Below are 17,412 nucleotides of genomic sequence, written 5' to 3' on the forward strand. Positions count from 1 at the left end.
ACAGTCCTCATTAATTGTGTATGATAGCGTTAAGTCTCTAAGCACTCAGATGGGTCACACCGTTGGGAAGACAGACGAGCCGATATCAGTTAATGTGACACTTTAGTGCCTTTCTGCCTAGACCCGTCCAGCTGCCCTCTCCCTTCTTTATTTCCCCTTTCACTCCCACCCTCCCTCCATTCCCCAGAGGACGATTGTCAGTTGCTCTTTCTCCTGAGCCACAGATAAGGAAAGATTCTCTAATGTGACAGTCCATAACAACAGTGGGCTGTCAAGCCAATAAACCACTCTTTGTTGCCATAAGGACAAGACTCAAGTGCATTTTTGGTAACTACTTTTGTCAGTTGTAGTTGATGATATTTCCATAATGAACATGCTATGTAATGCATTCTTGAATGCTGATTGCGAGTGAAGTGTTAATAAATGATGCACAGAGATTTTTATTCATCAAGATAAAACTCTAAAATACTACTATAATGAAGAATCTCAATCATCTCTGTAATGTTTTGAGGACCTGGGCCCTACCACAGAGTTAAAAATGGCTAATAATTACAAGAGTAGTTTTGTAAATGGCACGATACTGCTCCGCTAGACATCCAATCCTCAGAGCCGAGAGGCAAGACATGGTTGATATTCATTGAAATAGATTGGTTGATGATGTTTAGGTCTCCTAGGCACCAGCTAATTAGAGATGTGTAGACCTGAGTTTATTAGTAGCAAGGCAAAGCGCATGGACTGCGGCTACAGTGAACACACATCAGGGACATCACTCACACGTTAAACACAGCCATGCTTTTTTTTTTTTTTTTTTTTTTAACTTCAGGTAGCCAGCTTACTGCATGGGGCCCTAATTGGATCTGCTCTCATGTATAGACGAGACAGGGCAATGAGGCCTTGCATACTCATGCGCCAGCTTCCACTGAGTGGAGGTTTCATCATAACTTTCTGTTGAAGAGCCATATACGTGGCAACATTTATTGACAATGCACTAATTATTTAAGTAATTCATTAAGCAAAACATTTCAAACATTTTCAGCTTCCAGATTCTGTAAGGATTTGCTATTTTCCATAATTGCAAATTGAATATCTTTGTGTTGGAGAATTAGTCAGACAGAACAAGCTGTTCAAAGAATTCACATTTCACATTCTTTCAGTTTTGAAAGAACCAAACCTTTAAAAGATAAAATTCACTCAGCACATTCATTCATTCATTCATTCATTCATTCATTCATTTTAAGAAACTAGAACCATCAAATGTTTGGTAAACAAATTACTTCAAAGATTAATTGATTATCAAAATGGTTACTTTTTAAAAATAATTTTTCTGTCAATTGTTATACTCATCCCTCCTAACCTTCAGGGCTTTCTTTGTTCTCACAACTTCTCTTTCTCTGCCCCCTCACTCAGGTATACCCAGGGTTAATGGTGACTGCCGGCCTCATCCACTACGTGCTCAACCTGCTCCACATTACAGTCCACATCCGTGACGTGTGTGTCTTTCTTGCACCGGTGTTCAGCGGTCTGACCGCCATCTCCACCTTCCTGTTGACACGGGAGCTGTGGAACCAAGGTGCAGGGCTGCTGGCAGCCTGCTTCATTGCCATTGTCCCTGGCTATATCTCCCGCTCTGTCGCAGGCTCTTTTGACAATGAGGGCATCGCCATCTTTGCCCTGCAATTCACCTACTACCTCTGGGTATGTACACCTCAGAATCTTACTGTACAGTGTAAGTGTAATACCGGCAAACATGTCTTTTCATGTACACCTCTGATATTGTGTTTCATGGTCATTTTAATGAAGTGACGGCTTATAAATCCGTTTTAGCTGGACAAATGCTGTCAACACTTCCACCCCGATAGTGAAGACTCGGTGTGTTTTTTCTATTTTCAGGGGCTGGGCTTTATGTAGCTAGAAAAGTAGCCCTATATTCAATCGTACTTGGCCTTAAATGTTAAATTATTTATCCAGAGCCTTGAATGGCTCACTGGGCATCTTTGCAGACCATGTGGAGCCCAGGAAGAAGCCTGCTGCACTGTAAAACCTTCACAATAACATGACCTTTTAAGCATAGAATAGAAAAGAACTCAGGTTAAAGGTTGAATACACCCCTCCCACTCTACCTTACTTTTCTAAAATACATGAAGTGAACACAGCAGGTTCACCTACCTGCCTACAGGGCAGCTGTTGAATTTACAACATTTACAGCAGCTATGTAATTAATTAATTTGTATATAACAAATATATTTCCCCCTCTCTGATTAAAACTTGATTTGTAAAGGTTATCCTTGTTTTGCAAGGCAGACCTTGGCAAGAAATTCCACAGATGACATAGGAGAATTTTTCAAACTGTGTTCCACAGCGTGGGGAAGGAAAGAGCTTTTCAAGCTGCAAGATGTCTGAAACAGACTTTTCACTGAACCTCAGTCTCCACTTTTTTCAGTTGCATGAGCAGCTACCTTACAGCCCCGCAGTTAGTGTGAAATTGAAGAGCTCTGCTTTGCAAAAATTTCTATCAGCATCCCCTTTTTTCTTGTTACTGGAGTTGACCTTGACAAGTATTGAGTTTTTTGTTTTTTTTCCATTCTGTATTGAGCTTTATCCGTTCAGTGATACATGCTTTATTTTTTTACTTTAAATCTCAGAACAGGATTTATGTGAAATAGAATGTGGAAAGAAAACTTGAGAAAATAGCTCAATATTTCCAGATAACCAGCGTAATGAAAATGGAAGCAATCGGCTTCTTTAAAACCAGGTTTCTCCTGACATTAAAGAGGCGGGTTGCGCTTGGTGGTAAAGACAATTTATATGCAACATCTACAAGTGCAGCACAAAACACATTTGATGTAAAATGCTCTGAGGGAATGTTGCAGTAAAGATAGAATAGAATGTTAATACAATTGAATTATTTCAAAATATTATAATAATGTACAATTAACATATGATTTTTGGGGAGGGGTGTCGAGAGAGAGAAAGGAAAGGATTAGGTAAGTACTATCAGGGAAGAGGTAGGCAGATTTTTGAAGACAGAAAAGGAGTTTGGATTTAGATTTTCTGCCTCACAGGGATGGTAGCGCTTGTCGTCGTTTCTAGTGAATATAGTGAACAAGAATGCTCATAAAACCGAATGAGGGAATTCAGGTAGGTGGGTGTCACTGCCATGCTAGTGGCCACTCTGTAGGTGGGCATTATGTGACTTGAACTAACTAGTGGAGATGATTGAATAGTGTAGTGGCATGAGCTGATTTTGGCTGGTTACAGTGAAGAAATTACAGTCATTGCTGTTAAAGAAATTCAGAATTTCATCAGTGTAAAAGATCAAGCAAAAGATTAAATTGTTTGTAAAGAAGTGATTTGCAAGTAGCAGCTTGCACAGCTCTTATTTATTAGAAGTGAACCTGCAAGGAGCCCTCTGCCTCCACCTGCAGGGCCTTCCCCCGCTCTTTGCAAAAACTTCTTTGTGTCTTCTTATTTGCATCACTCCTGCTCAATTTACTTTGGCAAAGGACATTACTTTTTTTTTTTTTTTTTTAGCTCAGAGCGCAAAGATTTAAATAAATAAGTTATAAGATGCCGCAATCCTATTGGAATTAGAGAAGAGTCATAAAAATAAGCCTGTCTGTTATTGACCAACTGCAGCTGTGTAGTTGTTGTTGCTAAAAACAGTACAAGACCAGCAGGAGATTTATGCTAACGTGTGTTCAGAGGCTGTACACTGTTGCTCATCAGCATTCAGGATAAATTCTTTGTCTTAGCTGATAGTTTAGCAAGTCAGTTACTGCACAGGCACAGTACCAGATTCAGGCTAGAGTTAGGACTAGACTATCCACACAACAAATGCAAATGCATGATAGTCACAGAAATCGTGGTTGTCACGTGATGTTGTTTACATGACCTGTGACTGCATAAAGATGTCTATTTATACGAGTCTTCAATTTAAACATTTGGTTGTTATAGATGCTGCAAAACTCTTGATCTGCTAGCCAATTAACAAATAGAAGTTGCAGTCGTAAAAAAGACAATTGGAAGTGAGAAGCAGCAGACTTTATTCATTATTTCTTTGGGTTTTCCATCTTTAATTTATATTTGAAATTCAGAGTTTTCTGTGTCCTATTTAACTATATATTTTTAGGATTATAAATTTTAAATTTCTGTCATTTCAATTCTCAATGGAAAAGTCCCACAGAGGCACAAAGTTGCTGAATGGCAACAGCACCACACATTAGACAGGCTGGTGAGGAGGAAAACCGGTATAACTGTCCTCATCCAAGGGTATTTCAGTAAGTGAACAGAGAAGAGCTTTCATTATGCATGCCCCAGGCGAGTGGTTATAGTTGCTCGTAGGCTATTTGTCCAATTTTTATTTTACCTTCAAGGCGTTGATCTCCCTTAACTCTCAAGCGTAAAGACATGTTACGCAGTGGAGGCTTTCATCCAGGTAAAAGTAGTGATGCAGGTATTTCATCATGCCAGGCCTCGCTGCTGTTTGTCACGGCAAACAAGCTTGGCAGTATAGTTGCCGTCGGGCTGGAAAGGACCTTTTTATCTGTCCAAGGATTCAGACATCCCAGTATATGTCATTTTGTCAAATCGTGCATGAATGCAGCTCTACATGTGGTTTGAAGGTAGTGTGAGTCACTATGCTTGAGTGCTTGCAGGCAGCTCGGTGGCCCTTTTTTGAACTCTCACTGTCACTGATCTGACAATGACCTAGAGTTTAGTGTCCAGGTGGCCGGCTGAGCATGCCTGTTGTGTCTACAGTTTAAGTCCCATTACACTACTACTGGCTCTGTGTATGTGTACTGGCTCAGTAGAGTGAAACCAAACAGATGATGGTGTCACTGCGAGAGTTGACATCCTCGAACGTACAGTGCATATTTGGGAGTCAAACGTACTTAGGAAATGTACATTATGCACACATGTATATAGGCTTTTATTGCAGTACATCTACAGAAAAACACAAACCACACATAATTAAATTGCAGAGAATCTAGGAATACATTTTAAGATTATTGGGACCAACAAGGATTAACACCCCACATATAATGATCATTTCCGTCCACGTGCACAGATTTTGTCTCTAAAGTCAGAGAGGGGCACATATTGAACATTTAGGCGAAAGAAAAAGGGTAATTCAACGACCACACCAAAACAAGAGGAGACATCAGTTAAGACAACTTTCTTTGATAATAACACAGAAATTTTCACTGTAAGAGCTAGGAAATAAAGGAAAGTCACAGAACGTTGTTGAGATGAGGGATATTGAGAAAGTTGGGCTACTCAGACTTCAAACTCTGCACAGAGCTGCAGATAAGTGAACTGAGTAAAAGGTGAACTTCAGGTGAACTTTGTCTCTGCACTGAAATCAGGACAAACTGCATCACGAAATATAACTTTATACTTAGATTTAAAATGATTACTCCTACTCAAAAATGATGTACACTTTTTTGAATTAAAAAGAAAAAGAGTGGAGGGTCAGTGATGATACTCAAATCATAATGAATTATGTTTGTCAGCCTCTTTATGTAGATAGGTTTCTTATTTCACAGCAGGTACTACATTGCAAAACCTTTTTATAGGACATTTGGCACTATCATTATCCTTCCAGTCAGGTCCTATCCAGTGCATTTTTCTGCCTCCGTGCCGGTAATCGTCAAAAGGTCAACTTCATTGTAACCTCCAAAATAGGTTTTTATTCATAAGTTAAGAATGAATTGAGAGATTCCAGATGTCACACCAGGTTGACTGAGACGACACGATTAATTAACAGTAACTAGCACAGTAGAGGCTTTTATCTCTCCATCTCATCCATTCTGCCTTTCAGAAAACACATTGGAGCATGCCTAGCTAATCATGATCCTGTGAGTGAACTCTTAGAGAGGCTTTGCATCTAAAAATGCCGGGAGAAAACGAAAGCATTTAGCCAGAAAATACACTTTATACTTGAGAAGGAAATCTTGTGATGGATGATTCACTTGTAATTGAAGAAGTTCTCAGGAGAACTTGATGTCTTACACAGCAGTATTTATAGAAGCTCAATCGAGGAGGATATAGATCAGCCGTACAAGTGGAGTCACTGTGTAGGTGCCAACCCAGTTCTGAAGGTTACTTCCTGGCGGGCGATATTTACCCACAAGACCTAATAGTGTCCCAAATATGGCCATAACTTACCCAGCTAAATATGTGTGAGGATCCAACTGGGTATTTATTCAAAACAAGTAACTATACTTATCTAAGCTATCCTAAATCACACTGAATGACACTCATAGTCAGGTACAACACATTATAAGGAGACAGTCTGTTTGGATTTATTTCTCAACCTCTTCTATAACAAAGTGGAACTGCGATATGGTGTGTGCTCAACCTTGTAGGCTGACCTGCGTAGTGTAGTCACAGTTTAACTTATTGCCTTAGAACTGTCACAGGCTGTTACCCTGGAGCTCCCTAAGAGCACTGCAACAATTCAGTCTAATCTAAATAAGGAAAAATGAATACACAATACCTTTTACTAAATCCCTTCAAAGTCTAAACTACATCTATTATATGAGTCTGGACAGACATGGATATTAACTGGTTGGCGGAGGCATACAACCCCGGGGGCTGTCATTGTAGATTTCCTTCTGCGTCCATCTGAATTGATTATTTAATTCTGCAAGACTTCAAAATTCACCATTTCACTTTTCAGGAGTCATCCAAAAACTGTCACCATAACCATTTGTCTCACACCGGGGAATGTGTAAAAGGGGACATCTTTTGTCTCTGCGCCATTATAATGGCCTCTTGTCATCTCGTCCGTATAATCAATACGTATCCAGGTGAGGCAGGTGTTCCTCGCAGCAGCCATCACTGCCTCTTAAGGTGATGTGTCATCAGCGAAGCAGTGCCATCGAAAAGAATCCCCCCTCCACTCAACTACCACCTCTCACGTCCTCTGTTCTATTTGGCAAGGGCCCTGAAAAACAATCATCCTGGCCATGCACCACTGCTTCCCATTATCAGTCTCATTTACACACATTTGTCTTTGCGTTTTCCTTTCCTCCTCTCTGTCTTTCTTCCATCCCATCTGCCTTTAATTGTCTTTGTCTTCTTTTGTCCCTGCCATTGTTTCTGTACTTGCCATGTTCTGCTTTCCGTCTCTTCTTTCTTGTTCATCCCGCCTTGCTTTCTCTTCCTATATCTCGTTATTGCTCATTCCTGTCTTGCACTCTCTTCCTTGTCTCTTTACCCATGTCGTCTCCTCCACATGACAAAAATGCACAAAGCCGTTCTCAAGTCTCAACCCAATCTTCATTATCCGACTCCTTCATTTTATCCACTAATAACCCATTCAACTTGACTCGCTTAATCTCTGTGTTTACCCCCCCTCCCAACACGTGCACATGCGCACACACACACACACACACACACACACACACACACACACACACACACACACACACACACACACACACACTCCCATAATCTATAATTGAATCCTCTCACACCCAGGAGAGCTGCTCTTTTTAACACCATAGCTCTTCGTAACATGAATACACACACGCGCGCAGACACAGACACACATTGCACTGCCTCCCTCCCTTGCTCTAACCCCGTGCATCATGCCTACATTGTTGTAACAGAAATTCCACTCTTTCTCTCTGCTCACATTTAATTAGCTGGAATTGTTATCACAATGTGTGACTTCTGTGTCTCCACAAAGAGAGTGGCGTCTGGGAGGGCAGTTGTGAGAGGGGTTTGAGGCACCAGTTGAACATGGCTTATACATGCTGAATAGAAAGCACAAGGCTACACGCTAGCTTTGGGCCAGCATGAGTGGAAATATTGTATGAGGAGAATACAACAGCTTGTACAGTAACTTGTTGTCATCCTAATCTGTCATTGTACTTGTTTTCACAAAAGAAGCAAAGACTCAACATGGAGCCATTTATGAGGAAAGTGTTTTGGTGGCTTTGCCTGTGGCAATATACATTCTGTTGCTAGTTTACACCGAGGTGAAACTAATAACAATTATACAGCTCTGCAATGAATCCTAACTTCTTGACTGATTTTTCAGAGAGATACTGATTTAACCAAATGATCATTTTGTAGACTGCAGTTTGTGGTGCTGTTGGATTGTATTGCATTATACCGAGAGGTGTTTCTAATATTTTGTCCACACCATTTACATGTGAGGGTATTAAATATTAGAAAAACCTCATTTCATTAGCACCATAGATTACAGCATGAATGTAGGATTTATTGCAGGACTGTTGTATGAGGCTCCACTAAAATGACAGGAACTGATTCTGTAACAGACATGATATCTGTGTTGTCGGGGGAACCATGTGACTTGTATCCCCAGTGGGCTTAGTATTTTTAATTTAGTATAATTTACCATTAATTATTTAGCTGTAATTTAATAATTAACACAGACAGTACTTTAATGTCTCCGTCTTCTCTTTAAATGTCTCAGTTTTTACAGTAAGAAATGGACTGATGTCTGTCTTAAAAATTCTTTCTCTTTTTTTGTAAACACAAGAGGATATCGAGGAGGGTTGGTTGTGGGTTGGGTGGGAACTGTTTTGTTTGTTTGTATTTTTGATCTGTTCAATACCAGTAAAAAGAGTGTTAAAAAAGTAAAGGGCTGGTGTCTGCAACAGTATTAAATAGGGATGGGAATTGATGAGATTTTATTGATACTAATTCCATTATTGATTCTGCTTATCGGTCCAATTCTTTATCAATTCCCTTATTGATTCCTGTTCAGTTTTCTGTGTGCAAGCCTGAAAACGAGTCAGAAAACATTCCGTAATAGATAAAAGGAATTGCAACCTATTTTAATGAGCTTGTGATATTTCAGTCTCATAAAATGTATCTTTTTCCTTCATTGTATGAGAAAACAAAATCCTATTCTACATCTTGGATACGCTTTTGTAAGTGTCTCTGATTGATAGGTGGCTTATCTAGGGGTCTGTTGGTGATGCTCTACCGGGTATTTGGGCGAGACCACCTTGGTCCAGAAATCATTGATTCCTCCTAATCAGCAAATCTCAAGTATTGTTGGATGCCATCAAGCTTCTTGACAACCACCCATATCCCCCTTTGTCACTGCTACTCTGTGTCTGTGTGTGTCTGTGTCTGTGTGAGAGAGAGAGAGTTTTTAATTGTCTGTGTTTTTAAATGTTAATGTGTACCCTTGCCTGCTTTATCGGCCTCTGGCGGGGGAAGGAGAGCTTGTTTACACAATGTTTCTGTTGGTCTAGTCTGAACCGCTTTCCTCTTATCCTCTCTCACCACAGCTGGCTGTTCCATGTCTGCTATGATCATTAAGCTGTGATCATTAAATTACTTCTAAAGATACACAGAATATGCATTTTTGTCTCCTTTTAACCAGTCATATACAAGTTGGTTTTACACATTTTCAGTTACAGTTTTGAAATTCATGTTTTAACTTGCACTTAAAACTAATAAATCACAGTGTAAACAAAGCTTTTAATTGGACTCTACTGTTACAGCAGTGGGGGACCATTAAACAAATAGAGTGAAGTTTTAGTAGAGAGGACACCCTGCACGATTCCAGTTTGAAGATTTTTATATTGTAACTAAAGAACACCTTGTCATTATCACGTAAATTGTGCAGCCTGCAGTGCTAGTGTCCGGGAAACACAAACTATGGGTCTGCATGTCTTATTTGATGTTGGAGCATATGTGACTGCTGTGACTGATCTCTTGTTTGCTCCTGTAGGTGAAATCGGTGAAGACGGGCTCCGTATTCTGGACCATTGGCTGTTGTCTCTCCTATTTCTACATGGTAAGAAAATAATCCACACACAAACACTGACACAGACACGCCAGAGTACGTGGTTACCATTGCCTAGACTTATTGGACCTAATCATCCCTTATTTAGGTGGGAATTGTAATTCAAGATCACACTATCACTTGTTATTCTGCTCTGCTAGCTCTCAAATAAACTGAGTGAAAGGTGATATACAATATATCATCAGATACAGAGATAATATTTGTGTTCATAGTTTAAGTTGTTTTTTTCAGTTTGAACTTGTATGCCTTTTACACTGTTTAATTTTTATTTAATGTAAATATATTACGTGATTGTGCTTTGTGGTAGTGGGCTTGTGTTTCTGTTTCACTGCTGTGCAACCAACTGCCTTTTGGAGACAAAAATTCTGATTGATTAAGATCACTTAGTAGGGTTCAGTGTAATTTATTTTTTTTATCAATTCTGTGTCAGATTTCGCTTATTGATTCTGGTTCTTTAAAACCTTTTTCCATTTTTTTGTCCTATTATTTAAGTCAGAGAAGACACAAATCTATTCAAAGCAAAAATCTCAATCATCCATAAGCAAAAAAAGGGTGATTCTTCTTAAAATGTAAAATGTAGAAAAGCATAAATATTCTATATTTTTGCGTCCATAACTGTTTTATATACTACGCAAGTTGAACACACTGACACTAACAGATTCTGTAGTGCTTTGATTACAAGAGTGGACATCAGAAACACTGCATTCCTATACAGTACTGTAGGAAAGACAGACTTCCTCCCTACTATGAAATTATTATAATGTATCACAACTGTCTTTTGTAAAGTGCTAGCTCTTGCTCTGTTCTGCCATTTTTTTAAAACATAATAACGCTAAATTCCAAAACACTGCTCATGTGCGTTGATACAAGCTGACCAAAATACGAGGTCCAAACTTTGCCCTTAGGAATAGAGGTGATTAACCCTGCTCCTGAGATGATAGTCTCGGGGCGATTTTCCTCTGTCCACCATAGACATGGCAGTGCATGGAGAAAGTGGAAGAGAAGTTCAGCCAGTGTTGTCTGCATTATTTATGAAGACAGACACAAGCCCATCAGGGGCTTGATGAGAGAGATGAGATAAAAAGACGATCCAGGCACACTGCCTCAGCGACAGATTGTTTGCGTGTGTGTGTGTGAGTGAGTGTGATCGCCTATGAAAATCTCCAGCTTCTTGCTCATTTCAGGCTTAATCTCTGTGGCCAGCAGTGAGACAGATATCAAATGAAACAGATTACCGAAATCCAGCTTCATCGATCACACTGGGCTACAGCATCCAGAGGGTGGGGGCTGGAGAGAGGAGAGTGATGGAAAGATGAATAGAACAGGAGACAGAACGGAGGAATGAGATAGACAGAGACAAAGGAACAGAGAGAGGTGTGGAAAGATAAGGATAGAGGGGATGGAGAGATGGAGAGAAATACAGAATGATAAGACAGGAAAGAGAATATATTGTGATGTGTAACTTCCGCACTGTCTTAGTCAGCAGCAATGGGAACGTTGAGTCTTCTTTCTCCTTATTTCTACTTTCTCTCCTTCACACCCTCTCTCCTCAGTGATATGAAGTTCCTCTGTACTATATCTGCAGCCCAGCCACTGTTGGAGATGAGACCTCTAGCAGCGAGTAACATACTAGGCTTATATGTCTCCATTAACACCACCAAGCTCCCGACTGACCCCAATGACTCCTCTCTACCTTGTACACAAAGTACTGCATATACCCGTTGACCCACCCCTCCTTTTTTTTTTTTTTTTTTTTTTACCACCCCATCACACTTTAATCAGGATATAGCCATGGCTACGTTTTCCCATAGGGCTTAATCGAATGTGACACTCATAAAGCAGATATAGAGACAGAGAGGGAGAGATCCCCTGCCTGGATATTGGCATAATAAGAGAGGAGAGGACAGGGAAGGACGAGATTAAGAGGAGGATCAGAGCAGCAGGACCTACTGATGGACAGGAGCCACAGGGAGCATTCTGCTTCCCTGCACAACATCATCCTTTCATCCCTCCAGGGGTGAGGGTAGAGTGGGTGAGGGTGGAGGATGGAGGATGGGGAAAAACAGGGAGGACAGAGCACAAGCAAATGCATGAATCAACTGGACTGCTCATTCCCAAAAACCCTCCACAGTCCCCTCTAGCAGAGCTACCTGTAACATCAGGACTTGCCAAAAGCTCCTTTGCTTAATCAAGTATTGATTAAATGCTCTGAACAAAAGGCTCCTCAGGTGATTGTTTAAAAGATGTCACTTTGTTTAACCTTTTAGTCGTACTAGCAGCCCACCACTTTAGTCGAGACGGAAATAGTTCGACAACTATTGGATGGATTGCTTTGAAATTGTGTACAGACATCCACGGTCCCGCTCCCGAGAGGACGAAACATAATTGGCAATCCTGTGACTTTTCCTGTCGCACCAACATGAAGTTGACGTTTGAAATGGATTTCCACAAAAGAAAGACCTTTTAGTCTTGTTTAATTAAAAGTGATAAACTTGCAGCTCTTTCTTTCTGATGACCTTGATCATTAAGTGTCTTTGTTTTTTTTAATGTCATGTCTTAAAGTGCAGTAAGTGAGTAGTAAGTAAGCATACATAAACAGAACAACATTAATATTTATTTTCACAATTAAAAAGACTGACGCCCAATAAGAGTAGATAGGAAAGCTGCAAACACTTGTGCGCACATACACACACATACAAATGTGCGCACACACAGAGTAAACCCCGTCTTGCTGTGTTCTCTATATCCTCTTCAGAGTGGCCCTGAGGTCATCAGATAAGCCCGGTATGAAATGCAGAGAGTGATAACGGCTAAAAGACTTTGCTCCAAACATTTTCCAATTCCTGCCCTCAGCTGTTAGCCTGTGGCTTGGGCAGAGGGCTGGCTATTAGAACCATAATTTCAAATAGAGTTGGTTCCTGCAGCAGCACAGACACACACAGCTTTAGCTTTTGTCATGGACTTTCATCTTTGCATGATCCTCTAATGTGACCAGATGGCCAGTTTCTTCCATTCTATTTTCTTCCAGTCGTTTGTGCACTCTGCCGGCATGGCCATTCATTCTAAAGACTCGAGAGGTAAATGCAGTCAAGTTGCATTGTAGATTTAGCAGTATAACAGATCCTGATACCACCTTCACTTCATACTGAAGTTATAGAATCTACCAGTCTCTGATTTATGAATATAGTTCAGGCAATTATCTAAATGGTAATTTTGACTGGTAATCTTATTTTTGGCGATCTTAACAACATGGCTCTATGGATGGCAATGGCAGTAGTTGGTCATTCTACCACTTTGGTCCAGACTGAAATATCCACATCTATTAGATGAGTTTTCCTTCAGTTTACACTTTTGGTTTTTAGTGAAATATTTCAACAACCACTGTCCTGAGATAACTTTTGTTATGATTTGGCGCTATATAAATGAAATTGAATTGAATTGCCGTGGCAATTTGGCACACACATTGGTGCCCAGAGGATGACTTTTAATAACTTTGGCAATCCCCTGACTTTTCCTCTGGCACCATCAGCGTGTAAATGTTTTCACTTGACCTGTGCAGTATCTCAACATCTGATGGGTGGATTGGTACAACACTGGTACAGATATCCATGTTGGCAAGGCAATGGATCTTACTGACCTGTCCTCTAGTGCCCTCATGTCAAAATTATTACTGTCCAAACATTATACCAACATCAACATGTCAGCATTGTAATTGTGAGCATGTTAGCATGCTGACGTTAGCATTTAGCTCAAAGCACTGCTTTACAGCGTCAGCAAGCTGTATACTCTTAGTTCAGCTTTATCAGAGTTCGTGCAACTTTTACGTCACTCTCGATCAGCATTCGGTACTCAAGTCAGTCTGGAACTGTAACCTGTTTATACTGGAATCTGATGAGGGCCACATTTAAAAAGTAATGTGAACAGCAAAACAAAAAAAATTGGATCTGAGAAAATAAATTAGAATTGAGCAGCAAGGCTTGCAGTGTGACTGTAGCCTTAGTTTTGTTTAGAAAAATATTAATTTAATTTAACGTGCTAAATAACACTCACTACCAAACAAACAAGGATGCCGCACGTAAGCTGAAGCCCTTCATTGACTCACTGGTATAATTTTGTTTTGTTTTGTTTCTTTTTTTTAATCCCACATGGTAAACTCTGCAAATTATGTATCTGTCATTTCGAGTTGACCTGAACACTTACAACACAAATAGTGACCATGGGAAATTTTCTTCCATCCCTCTGACATGGCATTAAGCCTCCTACACTTATGCCCAGCTAAGTATCCAAAGAGAAAAACAAGCCTGAAAAATAATGTTGACTTTTACTCTCTGAGTCAATAATGTACCTCACGATACCAGGGAGTCTAACTCAAAAGGATCAATATTTTAAAGAGTTTTTTCTTTATTAGGTTTACCCTGAGAGACACTGATGTGGTTGGTGGTATTTTGTGACAGTTTTTCAGTTGCCGATAGAGCATATCTTTTTGAAGGTACATTAAGTACCTTGACTATATCGTATATCCTCACTAAACATGTGTCAACACGTGTCATATTAAGTATTACAGCTACAGAGCCAGTAGCCCTGTACACTGTTTTGTGTGTTGTGTTTTCAATTAGTTCCCAGCCAGTCAGCAACAGAAACTCACTCAAATGCCCACTGGAAAAAAAAAAGTATTAAATTGAAGTAATTTCTGGTGTATATTCAAGTTACGGTTCATACGCTACTAATTTGCTGTCACCGTCTGAACACAGATGCAAAACGACTGCCAAAAGATAATTGCACCTAACTATTCAGCAAGGAACGTATTTAGGGACTTTTCTTTCACTCTCTCCCTTAACGTAGCTTATTAATGCTTTTATCAATTAGACATGACATGCTCCCTTTTCCTGTGATTGCGTAAGTGTAATGAATGCTCTTTTTATCGTCCTTAGCAGGTGCAATGGGGCTCTTTCTGACAAGCTGCTGTGAAAGGATCAAACAATTTGCGTATATGCAACCCCTTCTTCTGTTTAATTCACTCTCACTCTGTTCAGTTTCTGTTTCACTTTCCTACACTTTACAACTCTCCTTTTCCTCTGTCTCGCTTTCTTTCTCTGAACACTCTTGCTTTTTCTGTATTCTTTCTCTCTTTCGCTATGCTCTTCTGTCTGTCTAGTGCTCTCACCGTTTCCATTTGCCCTTTGCTGTAGTCAAGTATAGGCAATAGAAAACTTGTCAGTGATGTTTTTGTAGAGTCCTTTTATTGCCCTCACATCCAGCATTGAGATACTTAGCGGACCTCAAAAACAGTTAAGGTATAATTTTAGTGGAGCTTTTAAAGTTATTGGTGCCTCTCACATTTTACATCCAACATGTAAAGTATGATTGCCTAGTTTTTATAGATTCTGTATAAGTCAGTTTTTATACCTGTGTGCTTGTGTCTAATGGTGAAGAGGCAGTAAGAAGTTTTTACAACCATTCTTTAATGATTCTATTCAAGGTGTACGAGGTGATCTTTGTGCAGGGGTGCTGGCATGGAAGAAGGGCTGCTTGTGTGTATCGATTGATTCACTTTTTATTTAATTCAAGTTCTTGAAAAAGTTTGAAAGAGTTAAATATTCAGTTTTTGTTTTTATTTATTTACCCTTTATTGGAGCTGTAAGGATTAGTTGATTAGTCAACCAGCTTATCAACAAAAACTGTATATATTAATATGTGGTGGGTTAACCTTCTCAAAACTGAGATATCCTGCTCTTCTCTCTATTTTATGTAACTGTAATCTAAATTTCTTTGGATTTGGACTGTTGGGTTTTTGGGTTTTGCCTATTTCTTTGACTAGACAATTAATTGATTAATTCACAAAGTAACCAATAATAAAAAATAAGTTGCTGTCCTTATATGTATGAATTCTGTTCTTCGAAGGCAGTGATATAATTTGAAGCTAAGAGGTAAAATTAGAGACTGACTCCAGTAAACATATTCAGTGTTGCCAGAGGTTAAACATTCATTGCGGTGGTCGACCCTTTGGGAGAATGGGGGGGATGCAAACAGCACTGAATTTAAAAGCTACAGTTACTTGCCATCACACATGAATGCGCCATTGTGGCAGACAGAATTTCATTTCCATACAGACCTTTTGAAAGCAAGAAATAATAAATACAACAAAAACCTTCATACATGGTTTGCTTGTTTGGGTTTGCTGACCGAACAAATTCGACATATTGTCGCTGTTCTGTGATAACCGTGTATTTCCAAAACGGCAACATTTTGTAACATGCATTTTTCTAATAAGCCAATTGGTTTTAAAATTTGTTTTTTCTTTGTTTTTTTTTAGCTTAAGAAGTAGGAGGACGGAGGTGTTCTCAACACAAAAGGAACACTTAATCCTTTAGTTATCTAAAATAAATGAATGAAATATGGAAATACATGGTCTTCATTGGACAGTGACAATATAGGAAACCTTTCATGTCTCAACTGGTGTTAGTTTCGAGTTACTCCAGTCACTGAGGAAACCTGCAAAGCTAATTTGTAGCATTATAGCAGGAAAGCCTGCATTTAGCAACGTTAGCTCATTTGAAAAAGAAAAACACAATGTTTAAAACTGATTTATGTGCCGGTTATTTCAGAATGAAGTAGAATGTTTCAGAGAAAGGATTGTGAGTATTGTAGGCTGACTGACATGTTTTATGTGTTTGTCTGTTCTAGGTGTCAGCATGGGGAGGTTATGTGTTTATTATCAACCTGATTCCTCTGCATGTGTTTGTGCTGCTGCTGATGCAACGCTACAGCAGAAGAGTCTACATCGGTAAGGTTTACGCACGCACGTACGTGCACACACACACACACTCACACTCAGAGTTATTGTCTGGTTTACTTGCTTGTCACTTGATGTTTAAAACTCCCCCGCGTAAAGTAACTGAAATGGAAACTGACTGACTTTTCAGATCCTTTCCCATTAGAATAGAAATGTATGCAATAAACAGATGTCCTGTGCATCTCCCAGCATTGTTGCCCAAACATTTAACCCTGAAACAAGCTCAAATGCCCAGTCACGCCTGTGCTCATCTCTCACAACCGTAAGCATTCCATCATCGGCAGTGCAGACATCAACACCCACACACCACTTAACAGTAAATGCAGCCACCTGCTACCTGATCCTCTTTTATATATTTTTTTTTTCTGCAAATACCAGAGGCAGAGCGCTGGGAAAGAGGATACGCTTGTTATTCCACAGAACACCCCAGTTTCACAGAGCACGTGGCAGCTCCAGCACATTATCCATCAGCTAAGAGAACTCTAGCTTAGTCCGTCAGTCCCGCCTCCAGATATTCACACATCCGTCGCCAGCTTAGCCATGAGCTTGCGTTAGGCACTTCTGTTGTGGTAAAGAAAAATGATACCATGTCAAGTATCATTTACACATGATTATATGTCATACTCATTGTAACTGCAAAGCATATTCTCTGAGAGCTTTGGAAAAAAATTATTACCTCTTTACAGTGAGAGGGATTTGACCTACGTCTGCTCTGTCTCCAAATGGTTCTTCAACGATGAAGTCCTACTCGACGATGCTGTTAGATGAAGGAGATAAAGTCCTTTCCTCTTCATTGTTCCTCAAGGATATGTGCGACCAGAAC

At 39.8% G+C, this 17,412-nt stretch overlaps 1 protein-coding gene across 1 annotated transcript in view; it reads left to right on the top strand.

The window, feature by feature from the left end:
* LOC127358468 (dolichyl-diphosphooligosaccharide--protein glycosyltransferase subunit STT3B) overlaps window positions 1-17,412 on the top strand; it is a 75,490-nt gene that overhangs the window by 37,465 nt on the left and 20,613 nt on the right. Inside the window, exons 3-5 of the mRNA XM_051391596.1 lie at window positions 1,408-1,695; window positions 9,722-9,787; window positions 16,481-16,580. Coding sequence (XP_051247556.1) covers window positions 1,408-1,695; window positions 9,722-9,787; window positions 16,481-16,580 — 454 coding nt within the window. The remainder of the gene's footprint in view (window positions 1-1,407; window positions 1,696-9,721; window positions 9,788-16,480; window positions 16,581-17,412) is intronic.

The sequence above is a fragment of the Dicentrarchus labrax genome, unplaced genomic scaffold (assembly GCF_905237075.1).
Source record: "Dicentrarchus labrax unplaced genomic scaffold, dlabrax2021, whole genome shotgun sequence".
Taxonomy (NCBI): domain Eukaryota; kingdom Metazoa; phylum Chordata; class Actinopteri; family Moronidae; genus Dicentrarchus; species Dicentrarchus labrax.